Below are 25,049 nucleotides of genomic sequence, written 5' to 3' on the forward strand. Positions count from 1 at the left end.
TTCCAGCCCCGGCCCTGCCCGCTCGTTATTGCTCGCGTCACACCAGTTTGCGTCTCACAAGCTGCGGATTTAAAGCTTCGGGGCTGTGCCTGTCGCTGAGCCAACAAGGAGTGAGATAAAAGCTCACAGTTCTCCTGCTTGCATGAATTCGCAAAGTATGTTACCTCATAAAAACACAGATTCTACTGGAGCTCTGTCCAGCGCCAAGCTGTAGCTCTTACAGAACAGCAGAGATGAGGAACAGAATTCAGTGATGAGTAACCACCATTGGTGTGTCGGACTTCTCCCAGTACACCCAACACGACCACTACCTCAAATAGTCTTTGAAATCACCTTTACCTCTTTACCGCCGCTGTTTCATCACTATTTCCATTCTCAACAGACAGGCACAATGACCACATTATTGATTTGAGTATCTGGCAAGATTGCCAGCTTTGTAATAGTCACCCCTAATGAAGCTAAGCTGGAGCACAGAAACTCTTCAGTCATGAATGGTTGTCTGAAAACAACTTCACGTCTTCACATGTAACCTGTACAACAGGTTATTAAGTAATCTTTTTTATTTCTGGACATAACTAGTAATTCCTTAAGTTATTCATATGTTCCATTGGAAAGCAATATATTGTTTTAGAATCATGAAGTCATTAAGGTTGGGAAAAAGCACTTAGATCATCAATTCAACCACCAGCCCATCCCACCATGCCCTCTAACCATGTCCCTCAGGACCACAGCTACCCTTGAACACCACCACCACCACTGGGCAGCCTGCTTCACTCTTTCTGAGAAAGAATCTTTCTTAACATCCGACCTGAACACCTCCTGGCACAACTTAAAGCCTCTACCTCTCATCACTAGTAACCTGGGAGAAGCCAATTCTCATCTTGCTACAACCTCCTTTCAGGTAGAAGACACAAGAAGTATGTGTACAAGGCTTTTTTTTCCTTAAGACCAAAGGAATTTGTGCAGTGGTAAACAAAATTGGTGCAATAACCAGCCATACATATTTCTGAGGAGGTGGGGAGAGCTATTCTGTCTTATCTATAACCTCCATTTCTTCTTCTCACTGCTCTTTGCACCACATGATGTGATAAAAGGTTGTCTAAGAGTCACAAGACACTGTTCTGCTATGGGCTCTGACTCTGAAAGAACTTCAGTTTCACAGCCAGTATCTGGGAAGTATAAACAGTGATGAGACGAGTAGTTTTGTTTTCACTGACTCTCATTATGTTGTTACTTTATGGAATGTACTGGGAGTTTTGAAATTAAGATGTTCTTTCTTTCGCAGCTAACATAGTTTTTACAGTAAAAGCCTGGGGGGGGGGAATATCCTCTGTTTCCCAATTTTAAAAAGTTATTCACAAAGTGCTCAAGCAGGGTCCCTTAACAGCCCCTACCCAGGGTTGTGTCCCCATGTCTGTTCCATGCAACCCGTTCCAGCTCATCAAGGATGACTGTTGCTCAATCATCCTCACAGTAAAGTCTTTCCTTATGTTCAGACAGAACTTTCAATGTTTTAGATCATGCCCACTGCCTTTTGTCCTATCACTTGGCACCACTGAGAAGAGTCTGGTCCCATCTTCTTGATACTCTCCTTTCAATTACACATTGATCATATCCCCCCTGAGTTTTCTCATCCCCAGGCTGAACAGGCCCAGCTATCTCAGACATTCCTCATTGGAGAGCCGTTCTAGACCCTTAATCATTTTAGAAACCCTTAACTAAACTCATACCAAGAGCTCCATATCTCTCTTATACAGAGGTGTTAGAATTAAGGGTTGAGTGCCTTAATTGACCTGAATTTTTCTAGGCAGAGATTACAAGGTGCTAACTCTTTAAATTCATTTGTGTAATACAAATCTTTTAAGAAACTAGCTCTTGAGCAGTATACTACTTTTTTTCTATTATTGTTTATATTCTCTGCATTGTATTTAATACTGTAACACTAAGAAAAATGATGGTGTTTCTGGTGAATGCCTTGTCGTGTGAGACTCTAACACTAATGCGCTAATTCAATTAGAAAAGCTTGTTACGGGTAGGGTGGCAGTAATCCTGTCTTTAGTCTGACTCCCACCTTTCCAACCACACTGATTTCAAGAACACAGGAAATTGTTTTTGTTTCAGCAGTATTTTATAATAGATTTGATGTGTATACCAGAATTTTTCTCTTAAGCGTGTACAGTCAATGTTTAATGTTATGTTTATTGTTTTAAGGAAGAAATCAAGCATATTTCTGACACAGTTCTTCCTATCTATTCCATGGAATCAGAATCACAGAGATTGGAAGAGGCCTCTGGAGCAGCTCTAATGAGAGCAGGTCAGTTAGGACCCTTGTGTTTCCATTTTGTCCCTTGCTTCTTCTATCACTGCACATCTAAATAGGGTAGAAATATACGTGAATGCCGAAACTGGATTGGAGCAATACTAAGTTCTGAAGGATTTGGAAATAGAGACCAAGATGTAAAAATCCCTCTGCTTTGTAATTATACAGAGACTTTCTCTGCTAAGTGTGAGACCTGCACAAGTCCCTCTTCAGGCATAAGATGAACGAGGAATAAAAAGTCTAAGCAGTAACTAACCAGGATTGCCATGGGAAGCATGGAGCATGTTGCAGACTCTTGGGAAACAGTCTTACAAGTATAGTAATCATTTACTATTTTCATAACCACACTGTCTTTTTTAACTTGTGAGCTCCGGTAGCAATTTACTGCTTTGAAATCAGAACTGTGTCCCTGTCACGTGTGCTTAACCTTGGCTACATTTGAACTTGTATTCAGATTAAGAGTGTGTTGTATTTCTGTTTACTGTTGGTATTACGGCCTGAATCAAAGCCATGATGAGTTTTGGATCCAGATCTGTATTATTCCCCTGAGACCCATCTCTGCTTTGAATGAGTGACAGAAAAATTGTGTATTTCTAGTTTTTATGACCAGAGAAAGTTACTTTATGTTGTGGATATTCAATCTATTGGCACGACATGTTGATATTGATGAAGTGCGGTAAGGAAACGTTTAGGTTCTAATGATTTGATTTCATTTTACTTCAACTCCTATTTAAACACTCCCAACTTTTAAGAGTATGGGCCATGTGAGATGTAAAATATATAGATCGATGTCACTAATCGGAAGCTCTTTCTGGTCACGTTGTAAAGCACACTTAATCAACTTCTTTAAGATCATGTTACAGAAAGCTATTAAATATACTCTTAAAACAGTTAAACAGTTATAAATAATGTTTTATATTTCAGCTGACAACACTGAATTGCCCAGCATTTAAGGAAATCTAATCACAGAGCATATGGACTTTGCCTTCCAGTAAGATGGTGTGGCAAAACCTTGGAACGTATTAGCAATCACACAGTGTTGCTAACATTTCCTATTAAGGAGAAAGTTTCTCTGTGTATATTTTGGATTTCTTTTCCAACACTTAATTGCAGGTGATGAAAAAAAAAAGCTATTCAAAAGCTGCCAAGATCTGTATGGGTGAGATTGATGAAATTTGTGGCTTTTCCCAATAGACTGTAGGTGAGAGCAGACATGTAAATTTTGTATGTGTGTGCATGTACGCGTGTGTCAGAGAGAGGAGAGAGCAAGAGCTTACTCCTGAGGTGTGAGACTTGGCAGCGTTGCACTGTACAATGGGCACAAGAAACCGCATGTCTGTAAATGACTGCATTTGAATTGCTGCTATTTCACTATTGGGTTGCTGTATTGTTAAAGCGAAAAGGAATGTTTTTAATAAATGCAAATAACAAATTAAATGCTTGCACACACACTGAGGCTTTACTCTCTGGTGTGTAATTAATATACGTGCACTGGAGACCCAGGTCTGGGGGAGTGTTTCATTTCTTATTTATGATGTTAGCAGGTTGGGTTTGGATTTGGGTTTTTTTTTTTGTGATGGTTTTTAGTTGTTGTTGTTTGGTTAGGTTTTTTTGCCCTTAGCATACCTATAACAAGCACACACAGAGCTGCATGTGCATGACCACTGAGTAGGTGTCACTTAAATCTTAACAGATACAAAACAGGTAAATACCTTTGCTTTGTGTGCTTTGGTAGATTTATTGTTTCTTCCAGCCTTTTATCTTTACCATCCTAAAGTAATAGGAAGCTCCCAAATGACCAACATTTTGTTTTCAGAGGCAGGAAAACTGCCTGTGGCAGGAAACAAACAAGCAAGGAGATTTCTAAGCTCTTATCCCTCGGGGCAAAGCCCTCAGCCCTGAGGATGGATAACAGAAAGACACTCCCCATAGCCATACAAGCATGCTGTTTGTATCCCCTTCCAGCTCCCCTCTGTGCTGGCTGCCATCACTGACACCACACAGGAGTGGCTGTACAGGCTCTATCCATAAGGAGCCTGACAGCTCTCCTGTTTTCTTCTAATAGTATATATTTTTCTCAAATAATATGAGAATATTTGAGTGATGCTGTGCCTGACCTGGGACTTGAGACAGCCAGCCCTGCTTTTCTCTGTAGCCCCACATTTGCTCTGAGGAATGGTCTAAGCCTGCTTTGTTCCTGTCTGTATAGAAAACATCCAACAGATCTGGAGTCCTCCTGCTGCTAGATTTCTTAATTCTGACATAAGGAATTCTCATATTCTCGTATCAACTACTAGGAAATGCAGCACTGAAATTATAATTGGTGTTTAGTTCATCCTCCTGACTGTCCTTCTGCCTATTAACACTGAACAGATCAGAATATACTGGATTTTCTATGCAAATTTTAATACAAAAAGTAATCCGGTTTTCCTACTTTTATTTCATCGAGCACAATTTCACTTAGAAATGCAAACTATTTTACCACACACCTTTTTTGAAAAAAAATTGTATTTTGCAATGATCTTCCTTGTATAAGGACTATGAAAACAATTCTGCAGTGTTTACATTTCTGCAGTGCTCTACAAGAAGGAATGTATTTAGCAAAGGACCTTCTTTTTCACTAATAAGTACTTTACATTGTAAGGTAGCAAAGTTAGCAGTTATGTCCAGACAGCAATTTGCTGCTTGTTGTGTGATAGAACAGGCTCTTTCAATCAAAATGTACCTTACATTATTAACATGGGTAACAACTCTTTGCCTTTTAAACATGCAGTAATGTCACAGCCATGACATATGGCTTTGGTTTATTATATGGCAAGAATTTTCTGGGCCTGTAAATAGTGTTTTGTATACAAACACCACAGTTAGAATCTGGTTTTGAAATGTATTTCATACCAGTGCTACGTTCAGCCTGTACATCCACATGTCCTAAATGTACCGAGTTTATGCTAAAGGGGACTCTTTGAGGCTTTATTAAAGTGTCAGCTGAAATCTACCTCTCAGCCCTGCCTGTGCTTGTCAATAGCATCTGCTGATGGCACACGGTCTTTCAGAAATATGCCACTTCCTGAAACAAGGCCATTGAGGTGTTCAGGTCCCTCCGAAAAGCACCAAGTGATCTTAAAAGGTTTTGGAAACTTTATCCATGTTAAGCAGAACATTGATATGTATTTATTTTAGGACTCTCAAAATACAGGCATTTTTTTTCTCTCAGAAGAAATGCCAAAAGCAAATTCAGCATGCAGTTCTCTCTCTCCTTCCCAGACCTTTGCTGACTTGCAGTCCCCACTCTGCGGCAATGAGTCAACTGCCATGAGAGAGTTCCTTGGCTGTATATTCTTCCTAATACTCTTCTGCATTCAAGTATAGTTAACCTTAGTTGGTGCTCTATTATTCACAGTCATGCAGAGCCAAATCCAGCTCATTTGGCAATGGGAATTTCCACAAGTTTTAGAGTGGGATTAGTTTCTTTTCCCCACACAAGAGATCTCATGAACTGCACCCTCTGGATGTCTAACATCATACTGATTTGCCACTTACATATTGTTTCTTGATCATTTTACACTCAATATTTAACCAAGAAATCATTTCTAACTCAACAGTACTTGGCCCTCAGTATTATTAGGTAGCATGAAGTATACTCAGTGATGGTATGAAAGTTATTTCCAATAGGGCTTATGAAGTACAGCTGAGCAAGTATGACCTCCTGACCTCGAAGTGTTTGTTTACTGGGAACTATATTCCAGTTCTCTACATTTAATCTGTCTTGGACCAGGCTGACATTCCCTGGCTAGATTTATTATATCTCTGGAGGCTATTACAAACACAACGTTGTCACTGCTTATCAAGAAGATGATAATAGGATTATATATCCTCTAGTGATAATGATACAGTTATGTTCATTTTTAACAGTAACAAACCACAGCTTGACTTCATGTTCAGTGAAGATAATGTGTTACTAAGGGAAAAAAACCCAAACCATTCAAAAGGTATTTTTCTTTCAAGCAAATCCATTATGGAAAATATTTCTTTGTCTAATCTTTGTCCATCTTCTTTGTCCAGGTTCAGTTTGTGTCTATAAGCAGCCATACTACGTCCACTTTACAGAAGCAATAATATTGAGGAAGACACAGAAAACTCCAGTTTCCCTAAATCAACATCCCTGGATTTTGAAAACTGGTCATGGTGGTTTTTCTTGTGTATCTTTTCCTATATTTGACCAGATACCAAAAGGCAGGCACAGAAGACTAGATTTGCATTTCAATTATATTTAGTTATACTCAAAGAGTCCAGAGTAGATCCATTTGTAATCAGTGGTATTGATTACTAATAGTATTATTAGCAGTACTTTTTGTTAATATTGGTATTAGGATTAATACCATAGCCAAGTTTTAGCCTTAGTACTGTATGTTTTAACAGAAAACTCCTACATGTATTTCTTACATCTTACTGGATGTAACTGGTTGCTTCTGGTTACTCAACATATCTTTGTAATGTATATTCATATTGTATCTCCCAGCACAGACAACAAAAAGGAAATTACTTCTTTGCTTTAGTAAGTTGTGCATTAACAAAAGGTTTGCCTTTAAGGAAAGCAAAGCACTTCTCCCTTTATGTTTTTGTTTTTTGGAGGGGAGTGGTGGGTGGGTAGAGCACCAACACTAAATTCTGACCTTTACATAATGTTCCTATTGTTTTGGTGACTGATGCTCTTGTGACTCTGCTCTACTGAAATTCATATCACAGTCAGCACAGATGAAGCATGCTGTGAGCCTTAAAGAAATTGGCCAATAGTTCAATAGTTCTTACATTAGCTCTACAATTTCTTTTCCTTTTTCTTTTTCTTTTTCTTTTTTTTTAATAATTATATGGTTATATAAATGTTCTGATTTGATGCATTTAAAATAAATTATTGAACTTAGGTTTGTTGTAGAGCATTGTATATAGTAACTATGTGCTAGTAACTAAGCAGTAGATAATCAAGCTTAGTGCTAAATCTAAATCATAATTTGTGGCCTTTGATAACATGACAATTCATTCTTGTGTGGAGTTGTCCAAATGCATAAAAATTGATAAAGGGGCCTTTTGGCTTTAACACATGCTGTGGGCAGAAATTCACACAGAAGAATGAGTGCTGGCTTTCTTTTTTCTTCCCTTATTCTTTAAAAGTCTTGTTTTGGTTTGTTTCTGCTAACTCTGTGTTATGTTCGGGAAGTATCATGCATCCAAATAAATGAAGATCCCAGGTTAAATGCAATCTAGAAAACTGATCTCTTGAGGACTGAGGACCGACTTGAATCAAAAGTGCTCCTTGGTGTCATATAGCCATTAAATTTGGAGATCAGGAAGCTGCCCCCCTCACTGATGCTGCAGTAGGCAGAAAGTGTCACAAACTGCAAAAGAGCTGAATAAGCCCAGCTCCCTCAGCCTATCTTCATAGGAGAGGTGCTCCAGCACTCTGTTCACCTTTGTGGCCCTCCTCTGGACCTCCTCCAACAGCTCCACATCTTTCTTGTGCCAGAGGCCCCAGGAAACGGTACTGCAGGTGGGGCCTCACAAGGGCAGAGTAGAGTAGAAGGGGACAATCCTCTTCCTCACCTTGCTGGCCATCCCTCTTCTAATACAGCCCAGGATATAGTTGGCCTTCCAGGATGCAGGTGCACATTGCTGACTTGTGTCTGGCTTTTTACACACCAGGACCCCCAAATCTTTCTCTGCAGAGCTGTTCTCAATGAGTTTCTCTCCCAGTCTGTACACATCTGGGACTGCATTGATGGAAGAGCAACACCTTGCACTTGGTCTTGTTAAGCCTCATTAGGTACATGTTGTACTGCTTTGTGGGGAGCTGGCTGAGGGCTGTTGTCTGCTTAAGGATTAGCTGGGTGTTAGTCAGCAGGTGGTGAGATGTTGTACTGCTACTCGCAAGCAGTTGTATTGTTAGCTGACTAATTGCACTGCAGATATATAATTGCATTGTATATTGTTATCACTGCTTTTTTTGTTACCTTTTCCTCTTCTCCTATTCTTAGCTTGTATCTCAATTCACATGGTCTATATGGGACCCTAAATTTTGAGATCATCTTACTGTGTTGCTTTTCCACTTTGCTTTTTCATGTTGACTTACCATGTTCATTTTCTTTTACAGTGTCAATAACTGACAGTTGGGGAGCTATTCACAATGGTCAAAATCAAGTAAGCATGATCAGTACTAACCATTCATCACATGTAGCAATATTTATTTTGGATTTCTTTTCATCTAAATCTGAACCAAAGTCATCTTCCTCATTGCATTTGTGTCATGTGAAATGTAAAAATAAACTACTGTGCACAAAGGTTAAGAGTTAAAGCATAAAAATGAAAACAAATTGCATATAGTGCTTAACATACCTTGGTATTAAATACTGCAAGTACGTATGCACAGATACATATGCACTTCTATTAACCTGTGCCTTCTGCATTCAGCTGACACTCAAATAAGATGCAACTCAATTTCAGACTACAGTAGGAATGCTCCTGACAAAACAGACAAGAATTCTTCATACCAAAAAAAAGTCAGTGTTTCCCCAGGGCATTGTTCCTACAGAAGTCTGGAATGTGCTTCCCTGGGTATATATATGCAATATTCAGAATACTGTACATATTCAGTTCATAGTTAATTACTGGATTACATACTGCTCCAGAATACGTAACATGCTAAATTAAGCACACATAGTGCATAGATACCAGCCTGGATAACTGGAAAACTTAATGTCCTAAAAAAAGAAGTCTCTTCAACGTGATGTAAGCTTATATGTTTGAGATGAACTGTAATTATCCCACATGAATGCAGTTATGTCAGGGGCAGGCTCTCAAAGCTGATCCAGAAACCTTTAGCATAATTTGACAATTCCCTTTGCTTTAAGAGTTTCTCATTAAGGGGAAAACATCCTTAAATGCAAGAAAATGTACATTACCAAAAACATACTATAAATGCCCTATTTAAAAAAAAAAAAAAAAACCTTATGTGTATTTTGCCTTTTTACATTAGATCTATAAGTAAACTGAGATGGCCAAATTTTCAACACAAAGAACATACAAAGTAGCCTTCTTTACATTGGTCTCTTTTAACTTATATTTCTTTACATGTTCCAGACCTTAGTGGGCATGATCTATCAACAAGATTCTGCAGAAATGAGCCCATATCAGTCTACAAAGCAAGATGATGATGGCAACTATGCATTAATTATCAAGGTAATGTGGCTTAATGAACATGGAAATAATGGCAATTAGCATGGCAATGAGGACAATCAAGAAAGTTCTATTTTCTTTCCCTTTGCTGTCACTGATGGGTTGTGTAACACTGGGAGGCTCTATGATCTTGAGAGAGAGAAGTGACTCAGAGATTCACCTATGTTTGGGGAGCAAGGTTAACTTAGATTGATCTGGCAGCCAACAGATCAGTCTCTGTAATGGCATCCACACTCTTTTTGATAAAGCATTATAAGATGTATTTACCGATGAAAACAGATACATACAGGTTACATATTTACTATTCATTATTCTCATATATAATCTCTTCTTATGATGCCTTTTTTGCTGTGTTAAAAAATGAACTGTTTTCTCATAGCAGAGTAGCAAGGAGACTGGCTACCTTGCCTTTAGAAAACAGTTCCTTCCTTCCATAGTCAGATATTTTGAGGTCGCATTTCATGCCTAAATCATAAGGTTGGTATTAATGCTTTTAAGATACAATACGCCATTGATAGAGCAAAACTTTAAAGCCAATTAAATGTTGGCAATCTTCCTACCACTGGCAAAGTAACACTTGTTAACAGTTCCCCTTTGTGGCACGTTTGTAGTGTAATCACTGATTTCTGGAAAGCTTTTTTGGCACTTCAAGATATTTTGAAATATCTAATGAATTTATTTTTATAGGCAATTTTAGACTTTCCTCATATTAATTTAAAGCATTTTACTTGAAAAAAGTAGGGCTTTTATGCACTCAAATGAGGCACACATCCACATGTTAACACACGGGAAAGATATTCTTTAATTTGTAGAAATAAGCTACATGAACAATAATTTGTTAATCTGCATTTTAACTAGTTAACAGTTTAAGAAATCATCTCATACAAGTCTTTATGAAATACACTCTTAAGTAGGTGTGAGTAAGAAGATACTGCTGCTTTACAAAACCAAACAAAATCAGAACATGTTTTATCCTGTGTTTTATTGTAAGTAAAAGCGTTTGTGGCTATTTACTTCAAAATATTTCAATCTTAACAAAGCCTGTTTTCTTCATTTCGCGTGGAAAGAATGTGAACAGGTTGGGAAGGAAACAAGAAACACGCAAAATAAAATTAACTAGCCCTGCTTAATTTATAACGAGATAAACTTTTTATGAAAGACAAAGTTATTTTTAACAAAATGAGCCAACTTTACTATATGCCTGCTAAAAGTTCAAACATCACTGGAGGGCATTTTGGAGGTGGGGGGTTGGAGGGAAAGCAGATAGATTTTGTTTTAGTCTGTTTTCTTATAAATGCTCTGCAATATTTAGTCCGTACCATCTAATCCTACAAATGTTTTCCTCTCATAGCTTTTATCTTAAAAGTTCTAAAGTACTTGTATAAGTTGTATCAGCGTTCAGTATGTGAGCAGAGATTAATCAAGTTTCTTATATTTTGTCGTCTACAAAATCACGTCCTGTACAAAAGCAATGTAAGAAGCACAGTAAGATAAGAGCAGACATGTCAATAGACAATAGAGTTTATTCACAGGTGTGCTGGCAAAGTAATGTAAGCCTCAGCCTGCTATACTTTTAGCATCAGGACTCTCCTTTCTTCAGTTTCTCATGCAATGCTTGGAAATGATTGTGCTGTATTTGTATTTTGCTAGTACGAATCTCATATACCTATACAAACAAAACCCTCTTAGTCATGATGAAGTTCTAGCAAAGGTGTAGCTGTTAAGGCAAAGCTGCGTCTTCTAATGAGAATTAAAATTCTGCCTGTGACTACCACAATGAGTGATATCAGCAGATTCTGCTTGCTTGATTCCCACCCCCAGCGCATCAAATCAATCATTTTCTAACTCAGTTCAACTTTAGTAAGAGTCCGCAGCCAGCTGGAAAAAGATAAATGACTCTAAAATTGCAAGGCAGCGAAGAATCAGGCAGGAAGGTAAAAGCCACATTAACAAAACGAGTAAAAATTACACGTGATTATGTGTAAAATACAGGTTTTAATGACTTCCAAAGACCTTATTTGGACTAGTGCAGATTTCTGCCAGCATAGCTACGCTGATGGGGAATCACACCTCATCCCAACAGAATTTACGCTCAAGATGTTTGTTAGCCTCGTCATCACTGAGGAAATAAGTAAACCCAGCTCAGTAGCTTCATTCACATGGCACTCTTCAAATGGCACGTTGGAAGAAACAAGTGAGCTTATGAAAATACTGGCATATATGAGTCTCTGGAGCTTCAAATAATTTGCAAAGCGCTAGCAAATTAAAGAGTTTCTGTTTTTCTGTCTCTTTCCCATGCCTTAGCTGTAGGAATCTTTTTTGCTCTTTTTAAGTTTTACCCTGTCTCAGTGCACAGCTGAAGAGCAGTGAGAAGAAGCAACTGAGCGAAGGCATGAGATCAGCCTGTGGAATGGTGACACATGCCAGATTAAAGCAATTGTATAACCACAGCCTTGTTTCCTGCCCACAAGATGCCTTTATGCTGAGCTGCATTAATTTGACCGTGTATCATCCACTGTTTTATAGGGGCAAATAAACAAATATACACCGTGATACTGACAGAAGAGCCAAGTGTGTATATATGTAGGGAGAGAGAGCCTATTCTTTCTGTACTAGCACATAATTGAGTGAATACCTGACTCTGCGAGACCTGAAGTCTCCTGATAACTACATTCCTCAGGGAATCTATAAATGATACTACAGAACAGCTACAAAAAAGAAAAACACACAACACCCTCTAACATAGTACAAATACCCTAGTGACTAAAGAGTACCCAGCACTCCTCTACAGTGGCACCACAACAAACTAAGGCAAGTTTTGCCCTCGAGAAAAGAGTAACTGTTCTGTTCATGAGACAGAGATGTGTCAATTGCACAGCTCCGACAGATGCTGTGCTCTGAAAGGCAGCATTCACCTGTCTATCCTGCTTACCCTTATAGCCCAGCCTTGCTCCCTTGCACCCAATCTGGGGCTCTCCCCACACCATCTGAAGGTCTCCAGGCCCCTTTGGATTCCACACTGCAGACACACAGCTCAGTTCTCACTAGCTGTTTGCTAACTGATGGTGATAATCCTTCTGTGAGACCTTCTGGAACTGCTCTTGGGATCGCAACACAATGAATTTGGTCATGAAACTGAATGGAGGAGAAGGATCTGGGAGTGTTAGTTGACAGCCAGCTGAACATGAGCCAGCTGTGTGCCCAGATGGCCAAGGAGGCCAATGGCATCCTGGCTTGTATGAGAATTAGTATAATAAGTAGGAGCAGGGAGGTGATCATCCTTCCGTATTCAACACTGATGAGGCCACACCTTGAGTATTGTGTTCAGTTTGGGGACCCACACTACAAGAAAGATATTGAGGCTCTGGAGCACATCCAGAGAAGGGGAACAAAGTTGTGAGGAGTCTGGAGCATGAGTCTTATGAGGAGAAGCTGAAGGAACTGGGGTTGTTTGTCTGAAGGAGGCTCAGGGTAGACCTTACCACCCTCTACAACTGCCTGAAAGGAGTGAGACGTGGGTCAGCCTCTTTACCCAGGTAACAGCTGGGATGGACTGAGATGTAGTGGCTTTAAGTCACACAAGGGGAGATTCAGGTTGTGTAGTAGGAAAAAAAAATCAGGAAGAGTGGTCAAGCATTGGCACAGGCTGCCCAGGGATGTAGTTAAGCAATCATCCATGTAGGTGTTCAGTTAACACGTAGATGTGGCACCAAGGGACATGATTCAGTGAGCATGGTGATGATGGGTTGATGGTCTGACTAGATGCCTAGAAAAGACTAATGGTCTTTTCCAAGTTTCATGATTCTATGACAAATGCCAACACCCGTTTTCCACTCAGATGAAGAAAAGGCCTTTCTCCTCACAGCAAGGACACCATAAATTCCTGAAGGGGGGTTGTAGTGAGCTGAAGGTTGGCCTCTTCTCTTGTGTAATCAGTGATAGAACTAGAGGGAATGGTTTAAAGCTGCGTCAGGGGAGATTCAGGCTGGACATTAGGAAGTATTACTTCTCGGAAAGGGTAGTCAGGCATTGGAATGCACTGCCCAGGGAGGTGGAGTCACCGACCATGGGAGTGTTCAAGAAATGTCTGGATGTTGTGTTGATGAATATGATTTAGCCTGTAAGTATTGGTAATGGTTGGACTAGATGATCTTCTAGGTCTTTTCCAACCTTGATAATTCTGTGATTCTGTGATATTACAGGGACAAGCAATACCCCACACAAAAAACATCGCCCCTGCCTCAATCAACACCCTACCCACCAGAAAACCGAGGCCTCGCCTAGGGAGGCTCTCACAGGCCGCCCCACTCGCTTGGCTGCCCACCCCACCCCGGGGAAAGGCAAACGCCTACGTGGCTCACTGCCTCCCTTCAGGGAGCGGCCTTAGCATAGAAGGCAGCGGCAAGAACGGCTGAAACGCCGCCGCGGGCAGCGGGGTTAAGTTACCACCTCCAGCTGCGCTACCCCAATACTGCGCCCCAGCGCCTGCCCGGCCCCCGCCTCGCTCCGCCCCGCTCCTGGCACCGAACGCGGCCGTCATCGAGCGGCGGGAGGAGCCGGGCGGTCACGGGGAGGAGCCTGCGCCGCCATGGGCCGTGGTTGGCTGCTGCGGCTGCCGCTCGCGGGGCGGTGGCGGTGTCGGGCGGGGAGGGTGGCGGTTGGCCGGAGGTCACTCGGCGCCGGGGCGCAGCATGGCCGCGGCCGTCGTGCTCGGGGGACCGGCGGGCTGGTGGCGCTGGCACCGGCGGGTGCGTGCCGCTAGCGCGGCGATGGGTAAGGACCTGTCCCTCCACGCGGCTCCGCGCTGACACGGGCGGCGGGCGGGCCGGGCCTGGCTCGGGGCTCGGCCGGGGGGATGCATTTCAGTGTCCTCTCAGTGCTAGGGGAAGAGGCAGTCGGGCAGTTGCACTCGGGCAGTGCAGCCACCCAAACCTTTTCCTTCTCTGAGCCTTAAAAAGCGTGGTTCAGCCTCACAGTTTGACCTGCCGAAGCAGATAACTGAAAGCAGCATTTTCAGTGTCATTTTGGAAGTGATGTAACCAGCCAACATCAGTAGCAGCTCACGTATGTCATGTTAGGTTCCCAACAGACTGGTAGGTGAAGTAGTAAAGTGAGGTATGTGCTTCTAAAATCATGGCACTTAAAGAGATTTGAGAATTACTCAGATCATCACTTTAAAGTAAGTTTTTAAGTTCTTATTTGGCCCTAAACCTCGTTTAAACAGATCAGTGAAAAGTGTTTGACACTTAATTTTGAAGTCAGCTTTCAGTGTTATCTTTCTCAGTTTTATCTCTGTTACTAATGGGTGACTTTTCTTCATGGTTGCAGCTCTGATTTTATGCCAGGTAATAGCTCAAGTGCAGCAGGTGTATTGGTCATGTGCTTGTAAAGTTAAATACAAGATACCTGCTTGTGCATTCAGTACCTTTAGTGACACTGCTGTTTTTGTAGCAACAGCTTCCAATGCATTTTGAGTTTTCTGTGTATGGTAGTCATCAGGAATATCTGTGTAAGAGCTTTGACATCCCATCCTGATCAATATCCCGGTCGCCATGTTTCATGTTGAGAATACAGTGCACATGAGGATGGTTGGTGGTGAGCACAGCTGCATTAAGCAGCCAAAACCATGACAACTCTTTTAAGTTGAAATATATGGTTTGCCATTGACTAAAAGACCTTATCAAGAAACTGACTATAAGGAGAAATTGTGTCTCTCTTTGGGATCTCCAAAGTTTCACCCACAGTGTTTAAGCCATTGATTTGGTAGTGACTGCACTGAAAGTCCTTTCGACTCTGCAAACCGTTCATGGGATGAAGAGCATTAAGCTTTCTTATCTGCTAAGCTCTATTGCATTGTTACATGTCTGGGTATCTTAATCTCTAATGTCTTTATTAGGTTTGCAACCCTTTTCTTTGGCTTTCAGTAGACTAAAAGTTGTATTTTGATTCGGGATTTCAATGAGTGTTCTGAGTGAACACTCTGATAGAGAAGGATCTATCCACTCTGATGAATCTGTCCAACACAACATAGTATGTCTAACATAACAGCTCTATCAGTGGTCTGTTGCCATTCATTTACTGAATGCTCCTTAGATTGTTAGTTGCTCTCGGACAACAAACCACGGTGGGTTGGTTCTTATGTATATACTAGAGAATTAAATCTTTTGGGAGGAAAAAGATGAAGGCTGATTGTGGAAAAGCATCTTGGTTACATATGTTTGTGTATTGGCATACTGGATAGTTGACTGAGAAGGTATTGACTTGTGATGTGCAACTGATACTGTTGCTGACAAAGGTGCTTCTTGGAGAGGGTGTTTATGGTCTTAAAGCATTTTTTCAGGCTAGGTGTAGTTAAATCCTTCCTGGGGACTGCTGGTAGGGATGAAGGAAGAGGGATGTTAATGGTCGAGAGAGAAAGGTTTAGTGTCAAAGAAATGTGTCATCTAAGGGAGCTGTTTGTCAAAGAAGGTGATACCCTACTAGAGCATGCAAATGTCATTGCAAACAGCTTTGTATGAGTAAAACCCATTCAACTTAACAGTTTAAAAACACTTCTGTTGATGCACAAGCCATGTGTGAACTGCTGGATGATTCCATGCTCTGGTGCAGAGAAGCATTAATTACTAAGGAAGGATTACAACTGAAAGACCTAGTGCTCTAAAGCCCAGCGCATTACTTAATTAAGAGATCAAGTGTACACTTGATGTTCTTTTTAGATGAAAAGTACTTAGTATATGTTTTTGTCTTTATTACATTAACAAACATTTAATAAGATGTACCTACAGATAAGAAAAGTGACGTACAAATACTGACACTTAGAAGATAGTGTGTCTGTTTTTCATCAGCAGACCTTTACAGAGGTGAGGAGAACCAAGTAGGACGATTTCAGTGTAAAGCTGGCCAAATTTAGAGTCTTGTAATCTTCTTAAATTATGATTTTGGCAGAGTGCAGTTCACAAAATCATTGCATGGACTTTAAAAGCCTGTGACCCTTGGGCAATTTAAATTCCATTGGCAAAGCTTCTAGGAGCAGAAAGACCTGATGAGTACAGCTAACCTTCCTAACTTCTGTGTTTCTCCATCTGTTTCCCTCCACAATCTACTTCAGTAGAGACTGCATGAGTTTCCATAGAGAACTGCACAAAACACAGAAGCTCTCTCTGATCCTTTCTTTTGGAGCAGGAAAGTGAAAAGAGTGTTGTTGTTGTTGTTGTTGTTGTTTGTTGTAGCAAAACTCCATACACTGAATCAGTGGCAACAGCTTTCATTCAATGGCTCATACTGAGCTACTATCATGTTTCCCTGTCCATGTCAAAATACTTCACAGGCAGCTGTACTTTATCATACAGTCCCCCCCAAAAAAGAGCAGCCTTCTTTATCAGCTAACTCAATATGGGCAACTTCCCATACTCCTGTTAACTCTCTCCTACTGGATGGGAAACAACCCAATGTTCAGTGATTCAGAGGGTTCAGGATTGTTAGAGAATTCATACGAGAGATGAATTTGTGGGCTCTTATCCTTTATGCCAGTTATATTTATTATGTTTGGCATGGGAGCTAAGAATTCCAGCCCAGGAGATAGGCACTTTTGGTGAATATAGTTCAAGATGTATTTTTTACAGCCAAAAAGTAAGTTAAAAAGTTGATATTACAGTTGAAGAGTCACTGATTTCTTGGGCCTATTCTTGGTCAGTTAGTCTGTGCCTTAGAGTACAGGCAGACTGGACTTTTTGCAGCTGTACTGTCTGTGATCCTATCCAGCCACGAGCTGTTTTTATTCTGTGACTACAAGAAGATGGAGTCTGCGCTGCATATTATATTGTCTGTGCAGTGTATTCTTTGCAATGAATTCAAGGCACTGCTGGAGTTGAAATCTCTTCTTAAAGCTCTAAGAATCATTACCTCAGGAAATAGTCTCAAATGAAATGTGTGTGAAATTATCTTTTCAACTTGTTGCTGTCATTGTTCAGGTTAAAAAGAAAGTTACTTTAAATAGCATGTAGTAGCTAGAGAAGACTTGCATTTGGGGTCATTGACAGGCCAGGTATTCTAAGGACAGGATTAAAGGCAGGTTGCTGTCTGTGCACTTCTGGCTTTCCTTTCTTAACGGATGTATTTTGTTCAAGAAAAAGCATTCTGAAATTCATAAACTTGTATTGTTTTTCTTTCTGAAATTATTTTAAAGGGAAAGTTGTTTTGTGATTACACAGAATTTATCAAGTGTATATAATATAGGGTAACTTGTCAATGCAAAACGTTTATCTGTATTGTGTGTGAGACTCTAATATAGTGGGAGGATTGTGAGATCTCATCAGTGCTGTCTTTACAGGCAGAAGATTCCTTGAGCACAGACTCTCTCAATAGAATAATGAAGACTCTCCCAGAAGAAGCCAAAATTCTTTGGAGTTAGTGTAGCGATAGCTGGCTTTGCTAACAATTAATTTCATGTATAAATTAACCTATGCTACTGGTCCTATTTCCAGTGAAGGAAAATTAATTTCATGTGGTTTCAGTGATTATTTCAGAATTAGCTTCTGTTGCTCCTGCTACTGATGTTCTGTACTCTGTTAGTTGCCTTTTGTTTGTAAGGTACTTTTATCCATTTTTCAAAACAGTTTTCCTCTATTTGAGTACCTGAGGATCTGGAGGTTTCTTAAAGTTGTCAGATATTAAAGTAGCCAGTTTAATGTTGGACTGTAAGAAGTTAATGAAGAAGTTAGAAGCTGAATCACAAATTGGACTATTACTCTAAGACGTCCCATTTCCTGTAGATTCAAACATTAATTAGCATAGAAAAGGAAATGGAACCTGATTCATTAACTTTTAGGAAAAGAGAGAACCACTGAGATAGCCAGAAGGGGATACAGTAGCACACAGTGAGACAAAAGTATCAGGATTGACTGGGATGTTGCCACATATTACAGCCTATCTGTATCCTTTTGGGGACTGTGAAATAACAGGCCTTAAGAAAGGCGTTATAGTAGAATGAGTTGGCTTCATGGACATTTACATTGAGAGGATGGTTTTTGAGAAGTAACAGAGGTACTTGCTGGCAATAGGTTTGTTGTTATGGTCCGATGGCCAGAGGCTTTTTCTATGTTAATCATAGAACGTGATGATAGGCAATCATGGGAAGTCATTGAAACAAAGCAGCCTTCTGTGGTGACATGGTGGAGACAAGCAAGGCAGGTAAAGAGAAGAAATAACACAAAACAGTGTGAGCAAAATGTCCTTCTCAGTTTCCAGTATTTCCTCGAAGGATGAGACAAAATTGCATACATTGAAGCAGGTGGCCAAGTTTTTATATAACTGAGAAAGAAAAGCTGTATCTCACATTCAAGTTTTACTAGAATTAAGGTAAATAACACCCACTGGTGTTAAGGGGTAAAGAAGGAAAGATGCTGAAAACCAGGACTTGAACCTCTTCAGGAAGCTGGAAGCTGCTGACTAGCAAACAGAGTAATTTTAGGTCAATGGAAGTGATACACTTGGGAAGTCTGACTCATAGAAACTATGAGAAGGGACTTTGAGATGATCTCTATGACTGATGATGGTGTTTTAAGCTCCTTCTTCATTTGTTTCCTAGATTTGGCATGTAGAGCTTCGTAAAAAAGCAGTCTGACTTATCTCAGTTTGCACTAAGTGTTTTCCCAGTTCAGTTTTATTTTAAACTGTGCTACTCCTGTAGCTATGTAATTACCGCATGCATCTGTTGAAACTGTTTCAGACCAAAGTTCTCTCGACGAACTTGATCTATTAAATGTGGCACTTCCAAAATAGCGCTGGAGATGAAAGAGCGTGACCATTGCTGGCTAAGAAGGAGCTTAAAGTCAGAAAGACCTTAAAATGATTAATCAAGTGTTATTGGCCTAGAGAGGATTCATCACTAAGCGCTGAGACCTCTTAGAGTCTAGATCCAGCTTAAGCACTTCTGTATGTGTGCTTCTGAGTTACAGTAGTTCCATGGCTAGCCTTGTTTCTGGTTGCTTAGTTGCCACATGTTTTAGTGTTTGTTCTGCATAACTTTTTCCTCTCTTGTGAAGGAGAAATTATCCTGTGTCATCAACAAAGAAATCTAGGAACCACCAAATTTGCTGGCATTGGGTCAGGGGTGTTAGAAGTGGTGAAACGTTGCTTGCAGTATGGGAATGCTTGCAACACTGCTTTCTATCCAGCATGCTGGAGGCCTGCAAAACTAGTGACTAATCCAGCATTCGATACTCACTGACTACTTGTAAAAAGTAACTGGCTAAAAGTGCAGTGTTTTCCATTTGTTAAGGAATATGCTTTACAGTTCTACCTTGGTACCATGCAGATAGAATGCAGCACACGTCCCAGTAAAAATTTAATCATTTTGTATTTATACAGTATATTGTTCTGTTTTTCAATATTTGCTTTTAAACTGTAGTGCAAGTGATTCCATGGCTCAAAGAATTGGCAGTGGTTTATTATGGAGAATTTCACCTTTAGATTTGGGCTTTATGTCTGACTGCAGGATCAGAGTAGTCCGGTTATTGCCTGTTTGTTAGGAGCTGCAGGAAATAAAGTGGCAGCCTCAGTCCACCTCTAGAGAACAAGTGCAATATCCCGGGGCTGTAGCCAAGATTGTGGAGAAATCTATAAAATATATATAGAAAATGATTTTGCTTATCCAGTTTAGGATTTAGACACATAATGGAACAGAGATAAGCCTGCATGCTTTTAAGTCCTCTTCACAGACTGAAACTCTGATTTTAGCTTGCAGGGATGTTGCTGAAGTTTGATTATTACTACGCTCTTTGAAACATCTGCATTTTCCTCAGTAAAATAATTTTATCTGACAAGTAGAAAAATCGTTCTGGGATGGTATTTGTGGCTCAATGTAAGCTTTGCAGTTTATATTATGTGGAATAGGATTCACGCTTTTCCGCACTTTTGAAGCTTAAATACTTAAGTTGTTTAAATCATTGCACACTAATTACGTGCTTTTTGTTGTGTTATTATCAAACTTTAAGATATGAAAATATTGATATTTATTGTTTTGAAAACAGTGTGTTCTAGGGCAATGGCTTCCAAAACCCCTGTTGGATTCATTGGTCTCGGTAACATGGGAAATCCGATGGCAAAAAACCTGATAAAACATGGGTATCCAGTTATTGCATATGATGTTTTCCCAGAAGCATGCAAGGAATTTCAAGACCTGGGTGCTCAGGTATAGTAATACACTTTCTGTGTCATGACAGTAACTGTGTGTATTCAGTGGTGATTACATGTAACAGTTTTTAAATAATCTATTTGGCTTGGTTTTTTGTTTTGTTTTGGTGAAGATCCTATTCAGAACTAAACAGCTTATTGAATGCAATTTTACATCAAGCAAAGGCATAATTCCACCCTAAGCTATTTTCATGCTGTCAGCTAGAATTGCTACCTGTTTTATTTTTGTGTGTGTGTGTGCTTGTGTTTGTTGTTTCTTTTATGAGAGTAAGTTGATGGCCTGTTCTTTCACCTCCTTTCTGTTGCTTCCTCCTCCCCCAGGTCTAGATGGCCAGTGAGCTGCTTTTCATCTGGTTCCTACTTTGACCTTTTCAGGTTAGATGACCCTAGTTAAAAATTCCTGCTGGCATAGCTATAAGGGTTATAGGGACATACGAGCTTTCCTGCTGCTTCAAGGTGCAGTCCTCGTGAGTTGGGGAAAAATCTAATTATTTAAGTGCTTATTTTCTTGGAGGTGAGGAAGGTTATAGTGAGAGAAGAGGAAGGAATGAAAAGGGAAAAGGGGGGAAGGAAATTGATCACATTAAGGAGGCTTACCTTCCTGCCATATACCCTGTGAAATCTTGGCCCTGCTCCAGCCTGTGCTATTGTTCTTGTTAGTCTATTAATACACCCAGAAACTCATTTCATTTCTCACATGGTTGGGGCTGTCTTTTCTAAATATCTGAAACATAGTTGTGTGGCTTTGACGTACTTCAAAGCTATAGCAGTTCAGGTAGTTGTGGATGAAGGATAGGTACGTAGAACATGGAAATAAAGAATGTGCTTGAATAAGGAGAAACCAATACAAAAATCACACATGGAAGAAACTTTGCATCAGTGGCAAGGAAATTTTAGGTAAACCTAGGTAGAAGAACTGTATGCCATGGAAGTCTAAATGTTTGGAGCTAATTGCAGCCATTTTAAATAACGTTAAGATTTCTGACAGATATAACAATGAAGTGCACCTCTTGATAATTAATTATAGTTTACGTGAAATAATTACAAAATCTTGGCCTGAAGTGGGAAAGTTGGCTTTTTAGCTTCTTTTCCTATCTGCTGTTCTTATTTCATTGGAGTAGCTGGGACCCTCAGTGATGAGCCACATCTTGAGCAAGATGCTGCGTGAATGAAATGGTTTGAGCAACCCCTTATGTTCTGAATTCACTTTCTGCAGTGAGATCTCTTTATTGTGCTTGCCCATTTGGGTAACTTATTGCCACAGTAACAGAATCTTTTGCATCCACTGCAAGACTTCATGTGGGATATTATAGGTGAACTATAATGCTCTAAGAGCCAAAGGTATGTTTTAAGATTGTAAATCACTAATAGAATACACGAGTAGGCTTAAACACAAATAAAACACGCTTAAAGAAAATATTTGAACATAACTTCCTCTTTTTGATCTATGGGTGTAAATCCTCCCTCAACACTTTTCTCAGGACTTAGAAACTTGTGGGTCCAAAGGGCCTTGTAGAAACTGATGTAGAAGGAACATTGGGCTCTAAGGACTGCTTTTTCTTTCGTCTGGCTAGTAGGGTAAAACTATCAGGAATGTTACAGAGGTGAAAAGATGCCCCCCAAGAGACAGTAAACATCCTCAAATGTCCATTGTTTAAAGTCAGTGCTACTGCCAGGGTAGGTGGAAGACAGGGGTTGTTTGATTATAAAGGCTGTGACTCCAGTTACCTTATCCTCTGAAGTAAGAACTGGGAGGTAGTATATGTAAGGAGGCAGCCACGTGCCTACTAATAGTGACTGGTAAGGGAAAAACTGGCTGAGTGGGAGTTATTCACCCCTCTGGCAGCTGAGGTGAAAATTGAGTAAAACAGCAAGTTTACAAATGGGGAATAATGAGTAGTAAGTACTATGAGCAAGTGAGCTTCTTGCACTCTTGTTCTCTACTGTATTTTTGCTTTCCTCATATTTAACCTTTTCTTTCTCACAGTGCTCTGCATGTATTTATTATACTTACTTTGTCTCAGCTTATGTATCTTTCAGTCATAGCTCAAATTTGGAAATACTGCTAAAGTCAGCTGATGAGTAAAGCAGTATAAACATGGAATGTTTTTTGGTGTATTTAGTGAAAATGGCATTTCAGGCCATATCTGTTAATTGATTCACTGTAAATATAAAGAAAAAATAGGGAAGTATTTTAGAACAAATATAAGCAGATGTACATGGGCATAAGTCAATGACTAGTGTGAAGAAAAGTCTGTGCTATCCAATTGCATACTGCGAAAATTAGCTCGAACTGACTCATGTCAGAAGATATATGGAACTTGGGCTGCCAGTCTCTCTAATATGGTCTATATCAATACTCAGCAGTATATACTCAGACTGCAGAAGCGCTGTCACACTTAGTGTGCATTCCTAGTCTCATTTTTTACTTTGGCATGCATTTTTGTAATTTGAAATTGTAAATTGTCACATTTTGAAAGATATGAATGGAAAAATGAATTTCTGTATACACAACTACCATACTGTGTCTGCTATCTGTGTTCCTTGAGCTTTCTTTATATCTTCCGGACAACAATAAAACAGCTTCATCTTATTTGTGAAGCTGAATGGAAATGTGAGGCTGTTATAGTTTTTAAGTTGTGTGTGCAATACTTCATTTTTCAACTTGCTGAAAGATGAAAACAGACCACAGGATCTTCAGTCGATAACTTGCAAACCTTTGAGATTACTGGAGGTAATATTTTCAAGTAAGAAGATATATATAAGTCCAGGTTCTAATTATACATTTCCTCTCTACTCTAATAATACACATTGGGACTGAACTGAACCAGAGACACTCTGAACTAAAGGCAAAGGTGTCATACACGAGTCATAAAATTAACTAATCAGCTATAGAATCTTTTCTGCTTATAATTGCCTCATTTATTCTTTCGAATGTTTGTTCTTTGGACTAGGATATGCTTCCTTTTTCTGTCTGTGCATGGTACCTGATGTTTTATGTTGTATTACCTTATACATTCAAAACAAAATGTACAAGTTTTTAAGTCCTTTTTTATTTTAGAACATTTTTACAGTGAATATACATTCTTGCTTTCTTTTACTTATTTCACAGTAGTAGCAGTCAGGAAGTTTATCTTGTTGTATTCCAAAAGTCCTGTAAGATTTTATTCACCATATTCTCCAAACATGTACAAAAATGCTTTCTTTGGTACTAAGACCTTAAAAAAAACATTGTATATTAAAAGATAATATATTCACATCAATGCCTTTAGTATCAAAACTAACACAAAAAGTTAACAAATACCTGTAGGTATGAACAGATAGGGAATGGTGAAATGAGATCAACTCTTTGCTCATTTATATACCTTAGAGAAAGGAATCAATCTTAAGAAAGCTTTTAAACTGTAATTTCTCAAACACTAATGCCATGTGGAATGGAAATTTTGATTTATTCATACTGCATTATAAATGCATATAAAATTGTACTTGAAATATTTCTTTAAAATTCAAATATATATATATTGTATTTTTCAATTTGTTTAGACACTTTGGTGAATGATGATTGAACTGATAATTTTTTTAAATTTAAAAATGTCAATATAATATTTTGAGAAACATTATTGAGTTTATCTGATGTTATTTATGGTAAGGTTGGAGATACAGTAAGTCTTTTTTCCTCAGTCTCCTTCTCTCAGTACAGCATTAGAAGAGAGGAATCCAACCAAAAGATTTGAATCTGAGAAAAAAAAAAATGAGATTTTTGTGATCCTTAATGTTGTTCCTACTTAGAAACGTAGAACAGTATTTTCTGTAGAGGCATGTTTTAGAGTGAATTGAAGATTCATGAATGGATTATGAACATTTCCACTGATGTATGTTCTGGAGAAGCAGAACATCCTTTTTTAATTTATTTTTATATTTTAATTTTTTGTCTTACTCATTCAAATTAATTGACTTTTTCATCATAAGGGCAGATCTTGCCTTCTAGTTTTTTGTTGTTTTTTTTTTTTTTTTTTACCTAGATTAGTCGTCACTAATGAACTGCAAATACTTAAGCTCTGCAAATGTTTGGCAGCTCTTCCTCCAAAAGGGAAAGCTTACTTAAATTTTCTTATTTTTTTTCTTTTAAAGGTAACGGATTCCCCAGCAGATGTAGCTGAGAGAGCAGACAGAATTATTACCATGCTGCCTTCAAGTCCCAATGCAATAGAAGTTTACACAGGAGCAAATGGAATTCTAAAGTAAGAATTTACTGCAGTCTGAAGAATTCCCTCTTGTACTCAAATCACTGTTACAGTGTTTGTCACAT

The 25,049-nt window shown here is 39.4% G+C and overlaps 1 protein-coding gene and 1 long non-coding RNA gene across 3 annotated transcripts in view; both read left to right on the forward strand.

Moving 5' to 3' along the window:
• Positions 1 to 16: 16 nt before the first annotated feature.
• On the forward strand, positions 17 to 8,512 carry LOC146762118 (uncharacterized). Its single transcript, XR_014942975.1, has 3 exons — positions 17 to 901; positions 2,212 to 2,314; positions 8,466 to 8,512. It is a non-coding gene; the product is annotated as an uncharacterized LOC146762118 (long non-coding RNA).
• A 5,710-nt stretch (positions 8,513 to 14,222) lies between these two features.
• HIBADH (3-hydroxyisobutyrate dehydrogenase) overlaps positions 14,223 to 25,049 on the forward strand; it is a 75,657-nt gene continuing 64,830 nt past the window's right edge. For both annotated transcript variants that reach the window (XR_014942976.1, XM_015853849.3), the window contains exons 1-3: positions 14,223 to 14,320; positions 20,578 to 20,738; positions 24,872 to 24,981. Coding sequence is in view for 1 of the 2 variants with exons in the window: in XM_015853849.3 (XP_015709335.1) it covers positions 14,239 to 14,320; positions 20,578 to 20,738; positions 24,872 to 24,981 (353 nt within the window). In the remaining variant the exon portion in view is untranslated. The remainder of the gene's footprint in view (positions 14,321 to 20,577; positions 20,739 to 24,871; positions 24,982 to 25,049) is intronic.

The sequence above is a fragment of the Coturnix japonica genome, chromosome 2 (assembly GCF_054131305.1).
Source record: "Coturnix japonica strain WE chromosome 2, WE-NBRP24, whole genome shotgun sequence".
NCBI lineage: Eukaryota > Metazoa > Chordata > Aves > Galliformes > Phasianidae > Coturnix > Coturnix japonica.